The sequence below is a fragment of the Rana temporaria genome, chromosome 4 (assembly GCF_905171775.1).
Source record: "Rana temporaria chromosome 4, aRanTem1.1, whole genome shotgun sequence".
Taxonomy (NCBI): Eukaryota; Metazoa; Chordata; class Amphibia; order Anura; family Ranidae; genus Rana; species Rana temporaria.
In genome coordinates this window covers 348,974,455-348,993,426 of record NC_053492.1, presented here as the reverse complement: position 1 = coordinate 348,993,426, position 18,972 = coordinate 348,974,455, and the positions used below count along the sequence as shown (strand labels likewise).

At 40.7% G+C, this 18,972-nt stretch overlaps 1 protein-coding gene across 1 annotated transcript in view; it reads right to left on the bottom strand.

The window, feature by feature from the left end:
• Positions 1-18,972, bottom strand: part of FAM98A (family with sequence similarity 98 member A) — a 79,969-nt gene that overhangs the window by 9,121 nt on the left and 51,876 nt on the right. Inside the window, exon 6 of the mRNA XM_040350804.1 lies at positions 17,114-17,230. Within this exon, the coding sequence (XP_040206738.1) occupies positions 17,114-17,230 (117 nt within the window). The remainder of the gene's footprint in view (positions 1-17,113; positions 17,231-18,972) is intronic.

Genomic DNA, 18,972 nt, shown 5'->3' with positions numbered 1-18,972 from the left:
CATTGATCCTACATTGGTCCTACATCCATCCTACTTTCATGAACAGGATACTACTTTGGTCCGACTTCAATGATATTCAATGGGTTGAAGTAGGATCAATGTAGGACCAAAAGTAGTACAGGGAGCATTTTCAAAGTCGGACCGACTTGTGTAGGACCAGTTAAGACAGCTCTCATAGGAAAACATTGATTTTCACACGTCATGCTACATGAGGCTCCCAATGTAGGACCGTTTGTCGGACAAGTGTTAACCCAGCCTTAGTAATTACCACAGCCGTTTCATCTGAGGGAAATCCTGAAAACATGACCTGTTGGTGTGCCTTGAGGACTGGAGTTGGGAAACACTGCTCTAATGTACCATACGCTGCACCACTCACTTTCTGTAACCCTTTTTCTACAACTTCACATTTTCACCTCACCAAATGTGGGTGACTGCACTCTGAGGTCTGCCATGATACATCATTCCCCTCAAAGAATTTAAGTGTCTATTACCCTGACCAGCTTTTCAAGCATTGCACCCTCTGCTTCCATTGCCTTAGTCCTACAATTGCTGTAAAACCAAACCTCTGGCCTGTGTGCAGCCTAAATACAACTGGTTGATATGCACAGTGCCCTAGGAAGCACAGCCATAAGGGGGAGAGACAACTGACAAATAGAATATTAACCCTTTCATGCCCAAGCCCCTTTCTGGACATGTTACTTACAAGTTAAAATTCATATTTGTGCTAGAAAATGAATTGGAACCCCCAAACATATGATTATGTATTTTTTAGCAGAGACCCTAGATAATAAAATGGCGACCATTGCATTTTTTATTTTTTTACACACGGTATTTGCGCAGCCGTCCTTCAAACACATTTTTTTGGGGGGAAAAGAGGCACTTTCATGAAGAAAAACAGTAAACTTGGCCCAATTTCTTGTATATTGTGAAAGATGATGTTACGCTGAGTCATGCTATGAAATTGTGAACACTTGTGCAATGGCAGCAAACTACGGTACGTAAAAAATTTCCATAGACAACGCTTCTACAGGTTACCTGTTTAGAGTTACAGAGGGAGCTTTAGTACTAGAATTATTGCTCTTGCGCCAATGATCATTGAAATATCTCACATTTGAACACCGTTTACATTTGCAGGTGCAACTTGCGTATGCGTTTGATTTTGTGCCCACGCTCGGAGGGACGGGGGGCGGTTTACTTTTTTTACATTTTATTTTTACACTCTATAAACATCCCTTGTGACCATAACAGTGACAGATACTCTTTATGGAGTGATCTGGGGTCTAAGACCCCAAATCTCTCCTTTGCACCTAAAAGCATTAAAAAAAAAGCCGATTCCAGCTATGTTTGGGTCTCCGGCCAGCTGGTGGAAATGCCGGCTGGTCGCTCGGGCCTCCCGCTCCTTGGGATAACAGCCAAGCAGCTGCTAGCAGCATTGGTGGTTATCCCAAGAAAGTGGACCGCTTGCGCTACAAAACGGTACTGGGGTGATGCGTACAGCTGCATGCATCACCCCAGTACAACCCCTTCAAGCTGAGGCTGCATATTTGCGTATGGTCGGTGTGAACGGGTTAAGCTTTTGTAGCCCCAAAAATCCAGGGGAAAAGAATTATTGGCACCCATTGGTTTGCCATCTTACCTTAGACATGCCTTACTCAACAACCTTCTTTATTCTGCATGCCTCGGAAAAGTCAGTCAGTTCTACATGAATAATGAATCACAAATCTTCCTTACACCAGTTACTCAGCCACTTGTTTAGCTCTCAAAGCCCCCCCGCTGTCTCTCTGACATGATTTATGACAGACAGCATTTTAAAGACTACCACCTAAGTATCTTAATTAAGGATATTTCATCTTTTTGACTCTTAAATAGTATCTCGTACTAATATGAACTGTGACAGTTGGGTCCTCAGTCCTACCTAACAATCTGTCCATCTAATCTGCAATATAAACCTGAGCGCCCAGTCAACAACATACTGTTCAGCAACCCTAGTCTTTGTGAGAGATTACCCTGTCTGTCCCTTCTTCGAATATCCAGCCACCGGTATCTATATACCCATGTTTATTTTTCTTCTTTTTAACCACTTGCCGCCCGCTAATGACAGATTGACGGCGGCAAAGTGGTTGTAGAATCCTGACCGGACGTCATATGACGTCCTCAGGATTCTGGGGCGCGCATCGCGGCGATCGTTGTTGCGGGGTGTCAGTCTGACACCCCGCAACACCGATCTCGGTAAAGAGTCTCTCACGGAGACTCTTTACCACGTGATCAGCCGTGTCCAACCACGGCTGATCACGATGTAAACAGGAAGAGCCGTCGATGGCTCTTCCTCACTCGCGTCTGACAGACGCGAGTAAAGGAGAGCCGATCGGTGGCTCTCCTGAAGGGGGGGGGTTCGCGCTGATTGTTTATCAGCGCAGCCCCCCCTCGGATCGCCACATGGACCACCAGGGATGCCCACCAGTGAAGGGCAAAAAAAAAAAAAAAAGTCTGAAAAAAAAGGGAAAAAAATAAAAAGATGCAAGAAAAAAAAGATGCTAATCAGTGCCCACAAATGGGCACTGACTGGCAACAAGTAAATCAGTGCTGCCCCACAGTGTCGCCCCACAGTGTCCATCAGTGCCGCCCCACAGTGTCCATCAGTGCCACCCCACAGTGTCCATCAGTGCCACCCCACAGTGCCCATCAGTGCCGCCTATGAGTGCCCATCAGTGCCGCCCATGAGTGCCCATCAGTGCCGCATGCCAGCGCCGCCAATCAGTGCCACCTCATCTGTGCCCATCAGTACTACCTTGTCGATGTCCATCAGTGCCATCTCATCTGTGCCCATCAGTGCCACCATATCAGTGCCCGTAATTGAAAGAGAAAACGTACTTATTTACAAAAAAAAAAAAAATCAGAAAAAAATAAAAACGTAATTTTTTTCAAAATTTTCGGTCTTTTTTTAGTTGTTGCGCAAAAAAAAAAAAAAAAAAATCGCAGAGGTGATCAAATACCACCAAAAGAAAGCTCTATTTGTGGGTAAAAAAGGACGCCAATTTTGTTTGGGTACAGTGTAGCATGACCGCGCAATTGCCATTCAAAGTGCGACAGTGCTGAAAGCTGAAAATTGGCTTGGGCGGGAAGGTGTATACGCGCCCTGTATGGAAGTGGTTAAACGGTATGTCGACCCATGCTGAACCACTTTATGCCCAGCCTACAGTCAAAAGACAGCTGGGCAGGACATTTGTTTATCCAGGTGGACTTCCTATTAAGTAACCAATCACAGCAGGTGACAGTTGTAAACAATGGATGGCTTCCTTTCATGCCATCCATTGTGTACAATTATGTTGCTAGCTGTGATTTTTATTTATTTATTTATTATGTCTCTGTTCCTAGCCGTGATTGGTCACACTAATCACATGGTACAAACAGGGCCAATCACAGCCCATCTGTACCATGCGATTAGGTGTGACCAATCACAGCTAATCACAAAACAAACTGAATTAGTTTAGGACATCGTTGTCATTTACACTTGGTATGGCCACGTCCCTCATTTCTTTCTCCCTACTTGTTAAGCCGCTATACTCACTGGCAAGGACAGTGTTTGTTTACACTTTGGATTACTCCGCCTTTTTCACCCTCTGCTTGGTCAGTGAGCCGTCTATCCCTATTGGTTCTTCCCTACGCCAATAGGCGGCGGAGATGTGCTCACGTAGATTGTAGGGCGTATCTATGCCCTGCTGGTCTCCACCCCTATCACCGCCTCCTTCCTTCGGTGACACTACGTCACTGAAGGCTTGAACGCATGCGCACCAGCACGGCTGACGCACGCGCTCTGTGGCCGCCACATGATTGGGCGAATCATCACCTATGACCTCGCGCACACACACACACACACACACACTGTTGCCGCAACGCGATAGGCCAGTTACCACCGCGCCAGCACCTATCAGATGCAGACGCTGTGACATCCCCCTTTTTCTGCGACAATTGTCACCACTGTTTGGAGATGACGCAGGGCCGCACATGGGGCTATTTATAGACGTGGAGGAATGCCAACAGGTGTATAGGCGTCCTCCATAACCAGGGGGCAAAGCACACGGTTGTGCAGCAAGGCGTTGAGTTCCAAGGTAAGATAGTATACAACTGACAGGCATGGCATGTTTAGTAACTGATGCCATGCAGAAATGTCATTATCTAATATACATTTCTGTACACTTTGTCTGCCCTTAGGACAACTTCATTGCTACCGCTTGTATCCACTTCCACTCACCTGGACTGGAGATCTTCAAGCTAGCAAGCAGTGAATTAGGTTTTATCCCCCTGTTCACTGGTGTCCGGCCTACCATACTCAGCCTATTGCCTGATCATCCGTGTATACCCTTGGATTATGCCCGTTTCTCTCTTGCTTACCAGCAATTGATCGCCATATCATTTAATGCAATTTTGCTTTCGCTTTAATGGTAAGACTATATGCATTATCCTTTTTTGAATTTGCCAATTTTGGTAAGCTTGCAATGCTCACACGGACGATTAGTCCAGAAATGTATTGATAGAAACATATCATTCCCATTTACAGATACTATCCCCCTAACTGGCTTGAATAGCATGCTTTTGAACTACAGCCAAGGTTAGGTCAAATAAGACCGACTGTTGTCTACCCTCAACGCGGTTAACCTTTTGTGAGTATGCAAGCTGGGATGATAACACCCCCCCATGTCCCCTTCCCCTCCATCACCCCCCCTCTTCCCTCTCTCCTTTCCATCCTCCTTCCCCCCCCTCCCACCCCTTGGGACAGCCTTGTGTTAGGCTGCCTTGTTTCTCTGCCACACATCCAACGCTGAACTTAATGTATATATGTATGTTTTTTTAAACCTTGTATGTATCATGTAATCTTTATCTTTATTTTTTTCTGATGTACTTATACAATTAACTTATTGTGTGTTTTTTGTATATGTTTTAATAGATTGAAATGTCTATGCTCCTGAGGAAGCGCTATTTGTAGCGCGCAACATGTAGAGCAAGCCCTCCTGTTCCTCTGGATCACCACTCGGTTTCACATTATACAGCCAACTTTACAATTATGCTTTGCACTTAAGCCTCTTATGGTAGAACTGTATCATTATTGTGACAACCTATGTGGACCAGTTATTTACTAAATTTCTTTTGATTTTATGTTTGCAACCGTTTTTATGACATTCTTATAATAATAAATGTATCTAGTTTTCTTACTTTATGTACCGTGTGCCTTCAAAGTCCAACTTACTAGCCTTTAGCCAATTCCAGTAAAAATTGTTGCCTATACCAGTGAAACTCACAGGTATAAACAAATCGCGTAAAGAAAATAAAAAAAATCTCGATCAATTCCCCAGAGAAGCACCAGTGTTACTATGATAACACTGTATTGCTCTGGTCAGTGTGTGTCAAAAACAAAAAAAAAATAAAAAAAAATTAAATTTCCTAATTTTCCCAAAAATTGTGACAATTATAACTTTTAAAACACTCACCATGCCTCTTACTAAATACCTTGGACTGTCTGCTTTCCAAAAAGGAGTTTTTTGGGGGGTATTTGTACTGTTCTGGTGTCTGTTCAGGCCTCAAAAGAATTGATAGTATATCAGGTATGATTGACACACACACACACACACACACACACACACACACACACACACACACACACACAAAAGTGAGTACACCCCTCATATTTTTCTAAATATATCTTTTCATGTGACAACACTCACTGAAGAAATTACACTTTGCTACAAAAGTAGTGAGTGTACAGCTTGTATAACAGTGTAAATTTGCTGTCCCCTCAAAATAACTCACACAGCCATTAATGTCTAAACCGCTGGCAACAAAAGTGAGTACATCCCTAAGTGAAAATGTCCAAATTGGGCCCAAAGTACCAAGATTTTGTGTGGTGACCATTATTTTCCAGCACTGCCATAACCCTCTCGGGCATGGAGTTCACCAGAGCTTCACAGGTTGCCACTGGAGTTCTCTTCTACTAATCCATGACAACTTTACAGAGCTGGAGGATGTTAGAGACCGTGCGCCCCTCCACCTTCCATTTAAGAATGCCCCACAGATGCTCAATAGGGTTTAGGTCTGGAAACATGCTTGGCCAGTCCATCAGCTTTACCCTCAGCTTCTTTAGCAAGGCAGTGGTCATCTTGGAGGTCCATTTGGGATCGTTATGTTGGAATACTGCCCTGCAGCCCAGTCTCCAATGGTAGGGGATCATGCTTTGTTTCAGTAGGTCATAGTACATTGGCATTCTTGGTTCCCTTAATGAACTATAGCTCCCCAGTGTCGGCAGCACTCATGCAGCCCCAGACCATGACACTCCCACCACCATGCTTGACTGTAGGCAAGACACACTTGTCTTTGTACTCCTCACCTGGTTAGCCGCCACACACGCTTGACACCATCTGAACCAAATAAGTTTACCTTGGTCTCAGACCACAGGACATGGTTCCAGTAATCCATGTTGTCAGGACTATTGGGGGTTAAAAGAATATATATATATATATATATATATATATATATATATATATAATAAACGCTATGACCAAACCCGAAGCCATCTTGTGTAAAGGGGTTTGTAGAAGGTTTTAATTGTATTATGTGAAGTTCTCCTAAAGGGGTTGTAAAGGTTTGTTTTTTATTTTTTAAATAGATTACTTTAAGCTAGTGCATTGTTGGTTCACTTACCTTTTCCTTAGATTTCCCTTCTAAATGTTTTTTTTTTTCTTTGTTTTCTTTGTCTGAATTTCTCACTTCCTGCTCCTCCTCAATAAGCTGTTCAGTAAGCTGTTCTAAATGACTTTCCACCTCTCGGATGATGGTGGAAAGCTTACTGAGGAGAAACTGGAAGTGAGAAATTCAAACAAAGAAAAAAAAAACATTTAGAAGGGAAATCAAAGGAAAAGGCAAGTGAACCAACAATGCACTAGCTTAAAGGAACCAATTTAGAGAATAAAAGACGAACCTTTACAACCCCTTTAAGATCGTAATTTCTCTGTCAGCCTTTAAAAGATAAGAAAATGGTAAGAGACTCATTTCACATGAGCTCACAGAACAACATTTTCTTTGCATGAAGGAGGGAAGGGGGCTTATTCAAATATGACAAAATGAAACGTATTATAATATTACTCAACTACAAATAATGTATTAACCAAAGTTACGTGGTAAAATTATATAAGAGTAATTATTTACATAATTGAACAAATTTTACATATGTGGGTTTATGTATTTTAATAATTTTTCTTTCATAATGTACTGTGTGGATATTCATAAAACCCATTAATACATACAGGCATAACCCCACTTTTAAGTACATAATGGGGTTCACTAACTAAAGCTGGAAAGTGAAAAATCAGGCTCACTTCTGCATAGAAATTGTATATATTATTATAATAAGGGTTACCAATATGAGATCCTATGAAAGGTTTGAAAGAAAAAGAAGCTGTATTGGTGAAATACACAGGGTTAAATTCCAATGATATGAGTTTCAAGGAATTTAACGATACAAGCCAATTGTGTAGGGAGATTTTCTCAACCCATATATTTCAAGAGGGCTCCACAATGTCTGGAAGAAATGGACACCAAGGTGTCAGCTTTAGACAATTTATTGTTTTCTGCCAAGCCAAGGTCAGAAGTAGAGGTAGACCGATATGGGTTTTTCTCTGGCCGATACCGATGCCGATATTTAGAAATCACGGCGGCCGATAGCCGATTTATGATGCCGATTTTTTTGGGCCGATATGTTAAGCCGATTTTTCAGGCGCTTTTGGGCTAAACAGTAAAGTTAGCCCATATTTATTTTTTTTCAACCAAAAGTTTTCTTTACCTGTTTTTGTGTGTTATATATATATATATATATATATAAAATGTAATACACAAAAACAGGTAATGAAAACTTTTGGTCGAAAAAATAAATAAATATGGGCTAACTTTACTGTTTAGTTTTTTTTTTTTTTTGTTAAAGTATATTTTTTCCCCAAAAAATGTGTTTGAAAGACCGCTGCGCAAATACCGTGTAACATTAAATATTGCAGCAATCGCTATTTTATTTCCTAGGGTCTCTGCTAAAAAAAAATATATAATGTTTGGGGGTTCCAAGTAATTTTCTAGCAGAAAATACAGGATTTTTACTTGTAAGCAACAAATGTAAAAAAAGATTTAGCCTTTAAATGGTTAAACTGAGAATTCTCCTACACGGAGTTCAGTTAATTGATAAGTAGCAACATTGTATATCTTTTCTAAAACTTGGCAGTCTGCCCAGGAGAGAGAGAGAGAGAGAAGTCTTCTACGGGAAGCACTTGCATTGACTTGTATTGCAGAAGCTTTTTGCAAGTCGCGGTGCTGAACTTATCAATCTGCTTTTTTAAAGCACAAATCGGCCGATGCCGATTAATTTAAAAACGCCAAATATCGGCCGATATATCGGCCAACCGATTTTTTTTATTTTTTGGGTGAACCCCCGCTTTAATTGTTTTGACATAGTCAAAACAGAACCATTTAATATTGTGGTATAGAAATTTGGAATTGTGTTATTTTTACCTGCAGCATGATATAATTATATTCCAAATATTAAGAGACATACACATTTGTCTTGTCAGTACATTCCACCTCAGGTTATCATCATACACCTGGAGCAGCAGCTCTTTTTCTTTGTATAAAGTCTGTACAATGGTTTTGTCGTGATATGTGTTTAAAAATAGATTCAATCTAAATTTTAAAATAAGTCTTGATTATCATGTTATCATTCAAATTTTTTTGCAATAAGAGCTTGAGTAGAAATGCGATTATCATTTGTATTCCCATATATATTTGATATTTTAAAGTATACCCATTTTTTTGCATTACCACAAAATATATCTGATATTTTACATATACATATATTTTAAGCATATGATTATTGTCACTTGTCTTTAAAATAGCATGGATAAACAAACTTGAATTACTTGGTTGTAATTGTGCAAAAATGTAAAATCTCCCAAAACAAAGATTTGCATAATTTCATGAATACCATATTATTACCATACAATATTATTGTAATATTTAAGTATAAACATTCTGACAATGTCCTTAGTCTGCTTGTCTTCAGCAAACTGTTTGCAGGCTTTCTTGTGCCTCATCTTTAGAAGAGGCTTCCTTCTGGGACAACAGCCGTGCAGATCAATTTGATGCGTATGGTCTCCGCACCGGCAGGCTGACCCCCCCACCCATTCAAACTCTGCAGCAATGCTAGTGGCACTCATATGTCCATTTCCCAAAGACAACCTCTGAATAGGATGCTGCACGTGCACTCAACTTATTTGGTCGACCGTGGCGAGGCCTGTTCTGAGTGAAACATGTCCTGTTAAATTGCTGTATGGTCTTGGCCACCGTGCTGCAGCTCAGTTTCAGGGTCTTGCAATCTTATTTAAAAGGTACTTATTTAGCACCGTCAATTCTTATAGCCTAGGCCAGTGATGAACCATGGCACCCCAGACATTTTGAAACTACATTTCTCATGATGCTCAACTACACTGCAGAGTGTATGAGCATGAGAAATGTAGTTCCAAAACATCTGGTGTGCCAAGGTTCGCCATCTTTATGTAGCGCAACAATTATTTTTTTCAGGTCCCCAGAGATCTTTGCCATAAGGTGCCATGCTGAACTTCCAGTGATCAGTAAGAGAGCAATAACACCAAATTAAACACACCTGAGACCTTGTAACACTAACGAGTCATGTGACACCAGGGAGGACAAATGGCTAATTGGGCCCAATTTGGACATTTTCACTTGGCGTGTACTCACTTTTGGTGCCAGCTGTTTAGACATTAATGGCAGTGTTGAGTTATTTTGAGGGGACTGAAAATTTACACTGTTATACAAGCTGTATACTCACTAATTTACATTGTAGCAAAGTGGTAATTTCTGTGTGTAGACACATAAGATATAATAATAAAATATTTACAAAAATGTGAGGGGTGTGCCCACTTTTGTGAAATATATATATATATATATATATATATATATATATATATATATATATATATATATATATATATATATATATATATATATATATATATACACACACACACACACACACACACACACACATACACATATATATATATATATATATATATATATATATATATATATATATATATACACACACACACACACACACACACACACACTTTATTTTAACAAAGAGAGAGACAGAACAAAAAAAAAAAAGCATTTAAAAAAATGATAAAATTAATTTGTATTTTAATGAGCAAAATAAGTATTTGACCTCTTCGCAAAACATGACTTGGTGGCAAAACCCTTGTTGGCCACACGGTTTGCACACATCTGAGGAGGGAATTTGTCCCACTCCTCTTTGCAGATTCTCTTCAAGTCATTAAGGTCATGACGTTTGGTAACTCGAACCTTCAGCTCCCTACACATATTTTCTATGGGATCAAGGTTGGGGACCTGGCTAGGCCACTCCAGGACCCTGGAGTGCTCTTAAACCACTCTTTTGTTGCCTTAGCCATGTGTTTTAGGTCATTGTCATGCTGGAATACCCATTCACAAACCCATTTCCAATGCCCTGGCTGAGGGAAGGGGGTTCTTACCCAAGATTTGACAGTACATGACACCATCCATCGTCTCTTTGATGCAGTAAAGTTGTCCTATCCCCTTAGCAGAAAACCCCCCCAAACCATAATAATGTTTTCACCTCTGTGCTTGATGGTGGGGATGGTGTTCTTGGGGTGATAGGCAGTATTCCTCCTCCAAATACAGCGCGTTGAGTTGATGCCAAAGAGCTTGATTTTGGTCTCATCTGACCACAACTTTCACCTGGAACTCCTCTGAATCTTTCAGATGTTCATTAGAAAACTTCAGACAGGCCTGTATATGTGCTTTCTTGAGCAGGGGGACCTTGCGGGCGCTACAGGATTACTGTGCTTGCAGGCGTAGTGTGTTAACAATTGTTTTCCTGGCAACTAAAGTCCCAGCTGCCTTGAGATCGCCTATATTCTCCCATTTAGTTCTGGGCTGATTCCTCACCATTCTTATGATCATTAAAACACCACAAGGCGAGAGCTTGCATGGAGCCCCAGACTCAGGGAGATTGACAGTTATATTGTGTTTTTTCTATTTGCAAATAAATCGCACCAACTGTTACCCTCTCACCACGCTGCTTGACGAAGGTCTAGTAGCCCATTCCAGCCTTGTGTAGGTCTACAATCTTGTCCCTGACATTCTTGGACAGCTCTTTGGTCTTGGCCTTAGAGGAGAAATTGGAATCCTATTGATTGCTTCTGTGGACAGGTGTCTTTTATACAGGTAACAAAACTGAGATTACGAACACTCCCTTTAAGCGAGTACTCCTAATCTCATCACCTGTATAGAAGACACCTGGGAGCCAGAAATCTTGCTGATTGATAAAGGATCAAATACTTTTTCTACACAATAAAATGCAATTAAAATTATAACTTTTCTGAAATGCGTTTATCTGGATATTTTTGTTGTTATTCTCTCTCGCTGTTAAAATAAACCTACCATTAAAATTAGACTGATTATTTCTTTGTCAGTGGGCAAACAAACAAAATCAGCAGACCGTTAATTATAAAAGGGCATTACCTAAAGAAAACCCCTTCCATTTCATGCTGTCAGCAATTGCACCACATGAAAGAAATGTCACAAGACCCGAGAAAGAAAAATTTCTTTCTTTACACAAGAAAGGTGAAGAAGATCTGCAAATCTTTACTTATTAGTCACAATACTGTAGCAAAAGCGATACAAAAATTTAACAAAGATGGAACTGCAACCATCTCACAGAAACATCCAGGCTGTCCACGGAGGTAAACACCTGGACAGTAGCATCTCCTGATGAGAAGGGTTGAAGGAAAAAGCCATTTAAGTTCACTGCAGTTTGCTAAAAAAGTACAAAGTGAAAACCGGGGCGATTGTTTCCCTTAGCATGGTTGTCGTCCACGAGGAAAGACTCTCCTAAAGCCCATGTACAAAAAAGCTGCCTAGAATTTCCCAGGGCCCATGCTGAAAAAGAAGACTACTGGGACTCTACCCTGGAGTGATGAGACCAATAAATGTTTTTGGAACTTATGGCTTCAAAACTGTATGGTGTTGCAAAGGTGAGAGGTACAAAAAATAATGCATGGTGCCTACAGTAAAACATGTTGATGAGAGTGCTTCTGTGGGCTGCGTTTCATTGACGGCATCATGAATTCACAGATGTATTGCTCTATATTGAAAGATAAGATGCCCAACGTTACTGTCTGCCCTTGGTCGTCGTGCACTTTTCCAACATGACAATGATCTAAAGCACACATCTAAGGCAACTGTTGCATTTCTGAGGAAGAACATGGTGAAAGTGATTCCGTGGCCAAGTAGGTCTCCTGATCTGAACCCAATCGAACACCCATGGGGAATTCTGAAGAGACAAGTTGAGCATCACTCTCCATCCAACATTCAGGCTCCAAGACCCCTTTCACACCGAGGCGCTTTTCAAGTGCTTTTGCGTTTAAAAAAAAAACAAAAAAAACGCGAGAAGAGCTCATGAAAACCTATTTCCATTAAGATCAATTAATACTTTTACACTGGGGAGGTGCGCTGCAGGTCCCGCAAGCAGCATCTTTAGAACGCCTAGAAAAATGCCTCAAACACATCTGTTCATTAAAATAAATGGGAAGCGATTAAACCCCAGCAAAAAGGTTCTTTTGAGTAATGCGACCATAAAAAAAGCACCCTGCTAACGCTGCAAAAACGCCCGATGTTTTATGGGCAGTTTTTGAGTGCCTCAGTGTGAAAAGGGGTCCAAAAGAGGTCAGTCTTGAAGAATGGAGAAAGAAAAATGTTGCAATAATGTTGCCAACTTGTTCATTCCATGCCAAGACGACTTGGTGCTGTCCTTACGAATCATGGAGGTATAACAAAAGTTTTTGTTGTGGGGTATATTAATTTTTCATTCAACTAATTTGAGTAAAAACTGAAGATTTGATAATCCAAGTTATATTCTTAAACTTACATTCATGTAATGAGCTAAACAAATATTCTGTAAAACTCAAAATTTTGGAAATGATTGTTGAATTCATTAAGCGATTGATTAACATCTTACTTTGCAAACGGGGTGTACTCATTTATGCTGAGCACTGTACCATAGTCTATGGACTAACTTCCCCAAGACTAAATATACATTGATTTTCTTTTCAAAAAAATAGAACATTTTGGCCCAAATTTATGGAGAAAGATTACTTATTTTCAAAATTTTAGAATAGAAACTAAAGAAAAAACACTTTAGCAAAAATGTCAGTGGTGATTAAACACCACAAAAAAAGGATAAAAAAAAAAAAAAAAAAAAGATAAAATTGTCATTCAAAGTGTGACAGCACTGAAAGCTGAAAATTGGCCAGGGCGGGAGGGGGTTAAAAGTGCCCGTTATTGAAGTAGTCAGACACCCATTCCCATCCACACTCCCCTGGCAGGTAGAGGACTCATTCTACCCTAGTAATGCTACCCTCATTATGCACCTGGGAATCTTTACTGGGGTGCATCGACTCAGGACTAGCCTCTCTAACACTTTTACCCCCTTCCTGTATTCTAACTGTATCCCAGCTATCCACCTCTGGGTCCTGAACCTTCGTGTCTCCTCTCTTCTCTACGGCCACTGTTGGCCAGAGGGACACTGATGCAGGCTGCGTGCACCCTACTTGGAGATTATTATCTCTTAACACTCAGATCTCTCAGTCTGTATTTGGCACAGGTGACAGATATCTGTGACACTGATATTTTTTAAGAAAGGACACTCTGCTAGTGTAGTGTAATTTATAGTTGTTTGTTATTCCACTGGTGGCATGTTCCTGGTTTCCAGTGCCCAGACCTGACACGCTGTATATTATGCATCTAGCTATAAACATCAAATTAATTTCTTATACTCTTTTTTTGAAATTCTACTCCTGAAGAAGCTTGTTGTGGAACACATGACGAGGGGCCTTATCCACAATCGGAGCGATCCTTAGCACTATGGCCATACATTTTAAAACCATACTTTGTAATTAATGATTACATTGTAGCAATGCATGGCTGTTGTGGTTAGGCCCCACAAGGGTGTTTGGAATGCTGAATGACATACTTTTAACTGGATGTTATTATTTGTGTTTTGTGATTTAAATAACGTTTTGGGTTTTATATAGCTTTTTTGTTCTTTTGTTGAGAGGTTACACCATGAAAGTCCCAAATCTACCCCTATCTTTGTTTTATCTTTTGGGGGATGTGGTGTCCTTATCCATGGATGACATGTTCAAGTTGTTAATGTTCCACAAGGTTACCAGAATTCTTTGGCTATGGAATCGGTGCTTCCAAACACATGATTATTTCAAAAGCACCCTAAAGACTTGCTTTTCTTTTTTTGTAAAAACAAAAACAAACACTATAAAATAAATCTACCTTTAATATTTACAGTATATTATTTTATATACAGAGAAATGGTAGAACTTTGTAGCATGTCCACTGTCCACCCACTGGGGTCTCTCCTTATTTACTGTGTGTACCAACAGGCATACTTTTGCTATTAAATCTGTATAGGGCTTATTGTAAACTGAGGTAAATTTCTACTTTCAGCCAAGGAAAAAAATAAATACAGCATTGCCCTCTAGTGGCCTGAGCTTGGAAAGTCTTCTAAGCAATACAAGGAACATGAGAGGGTTGTTAGAAGTGGGGAATTAAAGTGGTAGTAAACTGCGGCTTTAAAAAATAAAACCCTGCAAGCAATGGCAAAATGTGCTAGTATGCACTGCATATTAGCACACAAAATACTTACCTTAGAACATGGGTCTTTAAACTACGGCCCTCCAGTTGTTCAGGAACTACAATTCCCATCATGCCTAGTCATGTCTGTGAATGTCAGAGATTTACAATGCCTCATGGAATATGTAGTTGCGCAACAGCTTGAGGGCCGTAGTTTGAGGATCCCTGCCTTAGAACAAGCTCTCTAGCCGCATGCCGTCGCCGCTGACAGAGCTTCCGGGAGCCCTGGGCTACGGCACAGAGCTCTGAAAGTCCGGTATGGTATACTGGATCTTCAGAGCACATGCACCGGTGACATCACTGGCCGCATCCAGGGTGAATACTTCCTAAACGCCGCAAGTTTAAGAGATATTCACTGTGCCTATAATAAGGCTTCCCTGCAGGTATAAGATCAAAAACTTGGTTTACCGCCACTTTAATGAGGCTTCCAGATGTCACTTTTAGCGCAAGTTAAAAATGCTAAATAATCTGGCTAGTTACTACTTCATTTCAATGTAGACCTTCATTCTTGGGAACAAATATCTGAAGAAATAATAATAATGGGCTTTAAAACTAGACATTCATTGACTTTTTATGTACATAAAAAGTCACTGACAAAAAAAAAAAAAAAAATCTTACACATTTGATAAAACTTGATTATTTTTATTAAAAGAGAATTTCAAACATGCCCAATTACCTACAGAGATTTCAGTTACTATTTACCCATAAACATGGTTGTACTTTTATAGTAAGCCATTACGTACATGAAATCAATTCTACCGAGGTCAACACAAGCCTGCAGTAAACCAAAACCTAGTTGCTAGGAGTTAACTCATCCTGCACACTAATTGCTTTTTGCACAACTCACATTTACTTTAAAGCGTAGTTCCACTTTTTGTTGAAAAAAGATAAAAATAAAAATATTCTCTGGGTGATCTATGTGCAGTGCAGGGATTATAATAACTTTTGTTGCAGATTCCTACCTTTTGTTATTCTGAAGAAATCCTTGTATGTTCCTCTGTGCTGAGCGGTTTCACAACTATCAGGTGTGCACCTGCAGAGCACTAATGAGTATTTCTGCTGGGCCTGCAACCCTTTATACATGTTCCTACGGGGAGTATCTCACCAAAAATGTAATTTTTGTTGCAGGGGATGCCTGAAATCTGACTTGAATCTTAGGCAGACTTCTGGTAAAACTGGTGAGCCAATCACACAAACAGAAAATTATGTTTCTGGGGGGTGGAAGTAATCCAACCAGGGCTGTGGAGTCGGGGGAAATTTTGGGTACCTGGAGTCGGAGTCGGCAAACAATGCACCGACTCCGACTCCTACTAAATTTAGATTGGAATAAAAAAAAAAAAGCAAGTTTAAATGTCCCAATTCACAAAAAGTTATAATTAATGACTTCTCTACTGTAAGAATAAAGAACAATGCATGCAGTGCCTCACGTAACCGCAAAACGAACACGTTAAGTGACCGTGAAGAAGCATGCTTTTCATGTGCTTCACTATATGGCACGCAAGCAACGCACAATTAGGAGCTGCAATACTTATACTTTCCATAGTGTTGTGTTCTGCTTTTACAGGGAACGCATGTTAGAGAACCAGTAAGTGTCCAAATAAAAAAATTCCAACAGGAGTTTTATAAAGCACTAAAAGAAGTTGAAAAGTATGATCGCTCATCAAAACTTACTGTTGAAGAAGCCATCCTTGTTTATCCAGAGATCGTTAGTGATGTGGCCAGAATAGTTACTGCAATGCCACCCACCCAAGTCAGTGTCGAAAGATTATTTTCAGCCCTAAAAATAATAAAGTCTGACTTAAGAGCCTCTATGAAAGAGGATCTGGCAGAGGCAATTCTCTTCCTTAGAACTCTACATTGAATTGATTTGCATTTGCTAAGCCTATAACTACATTTCAAGATTAATATAAACCATTTCTAGGTTTTACAGATTTTGTTTTTGGTTCATTATTGATAAGCTTTGTTTTTGTTCTAAAACAACCAAATAATGTGGTTTGTATTTTTGAACTGGTAAAGATCCTGTTCCTGATGTTTATGCCTGCTGCTACTATCCAGCCACTTGATTGTTTTCATTGTGTTTGCCTTTTGCTTAAACTGTGCAATACAGTAGACTGTTGGCTTCCCAGCCAGTAGTCCTGTGGTAGGTTGCGTTTCTTTCCCTCAAGGAATGTATAAAATACATTCGCATATTAATACAGAGGAGTCGGAAGTACATAAAACTGAGGAGTCGGAATCGGAACATTTATCTACCGACTCCACAGCCCTGAATCCAACACAGGCTTGCTTGCTTGATCCATTTTTAAAACAATAGGCTTACCTTTGCTCGGTCTGACCAACCAAATGACTGTACAGTTACATCCAAACGTTTAATCAACATTTTTCTCCGGACTTCATATTCATTACTTATGGCTTGGTTAATTGCTTCTATTTTCTCCTACAAAAAAAGAAAAATATCTTTGTAATCAAAGTCAAAGTTTAAACAGGCACTGAAATTGAAAGTAGCTTTTAGGCTGGGTTCACAGCAGGGGTGTGGTGCGTCCCTGTTCTCCATTTCAGGGATGAATCGGCCCCATATTTTTTCCTGAATTCAGACCTGAAACAGAGCCAAAGACGCACAGGACCCCTGTGCAATCCGCTCCACAGCCTCCCCTGAGATGTGCAAACCAGCTCCATTGAGCTGGTCAGTCTCCTGTCATGCAAATTAAATTTGGGGAAACCTGCATCCAATTCAGGCAAGTGTGAACCCAGCTTTAATGTGCATTAACACACCTATAGCATTAATGAGCATCTCAGATGCATTGCACAGGCCCCTCAATAGCCCCGTTTTTATTCTTTAAAAATTCAAAAATCAGGAATTGACGCTTTGCACCCATGCCTCAAGATGCATTTTTGATGGATGTGGTTGTAAAGCATCAATGCCAGCAAACTACGCAGGCAATGCTATTCCTTCCTTGCCACAACGTGAGGCAACACCAACGCTGCTGTGTGTACAATTCTATTCTCTTCCTGTTTTACACAATCAGTATTTAGGATCACTGTATTCATATTTCGTCATATATGCATTTTTTTTCCTGCTTTATGCTTGCACCTCGTACTGTCCCCCAGCTGAATTTCTTGATTTTAGGTATGCCCCTTTGTGCCTATCTGGACCTATGGAGTCCTGCCAGAATCTCCACCTCGTGTGCACTCCTGTTTTGAACCACAAGCTTACGTGCAGCCAATCCTAGTGCCCCAAAGGAAAGCAGTGCGAGATACCAAACCAAAGCTCAGGAACTGCTGCCAATCACTGATGAGAACGAGAGGCATGGCTTTGGTTGTGTACCTGCATGTGAGACACTGGGAGCAGCTATACATAAAGCTTGTAGTTAAAAGGGAGGCACCTACATACCTAAAGTCAAGCAGGGCAGCCAGGGGGCAGTATATGGAAAAGATTAAAAAAAAAAAAAAAAAAACACACACACATACACACACACACACGGCTGAATAGTTTTGTGCAGAGACAAGATGAAGCGGCTACCATAAATTTGGTGTTTTTGTCTAGAGACCGAACGGATTTTTAGAAAATGTTGCACTGCGAAAGTCTGGGACAAAATTGGGCAAAGAAAACCTCTTTAAGGCTACCATTGGCTCCAAACCACTCATGCAAAGAGACGGATGACTTCTGAAGAAATGTAAACTTGAGATTGTAGAGTCTTAAGTCTCTACTGAAGGAGCCTTTCAGCTTTAAAATGCCCAGAAGGCGGCACAGGTACATAAAGTAATACATCTGTACTAGTGATGACTCCTGAAGCATTCAGGATTCACCCAAATCACTGCCATCTCTGGACAGTCAGAGAAACATTGTCTGACAGAGTCCTTGCCGACGGTTAGCTCAAATAGAGGATGTCTATGTAACTCACAATTGAGATATGCACAATAGGGCCAATGCTAGAGCCAGCACCTTGGTGAACACTAGGTGCAGACGACATGCTTAAGGGCAGGGCTACAAGCCAGTGGTGTAGTAGTCTCACCAGAAAGCGTAGAAGGCGCTGTTGTACTAGGCCAGGGGTCCTCAAACTACGGCCCCCAGCTGAGGCCCGCCGAGGACCTTTATCCGGCCCACTGCACGCAGGGCCAGTAGACGGCTGTGTCAGGAGATCACTGAAAAGTTTGGGCGCCCTGTGATAAAAGTCCCGC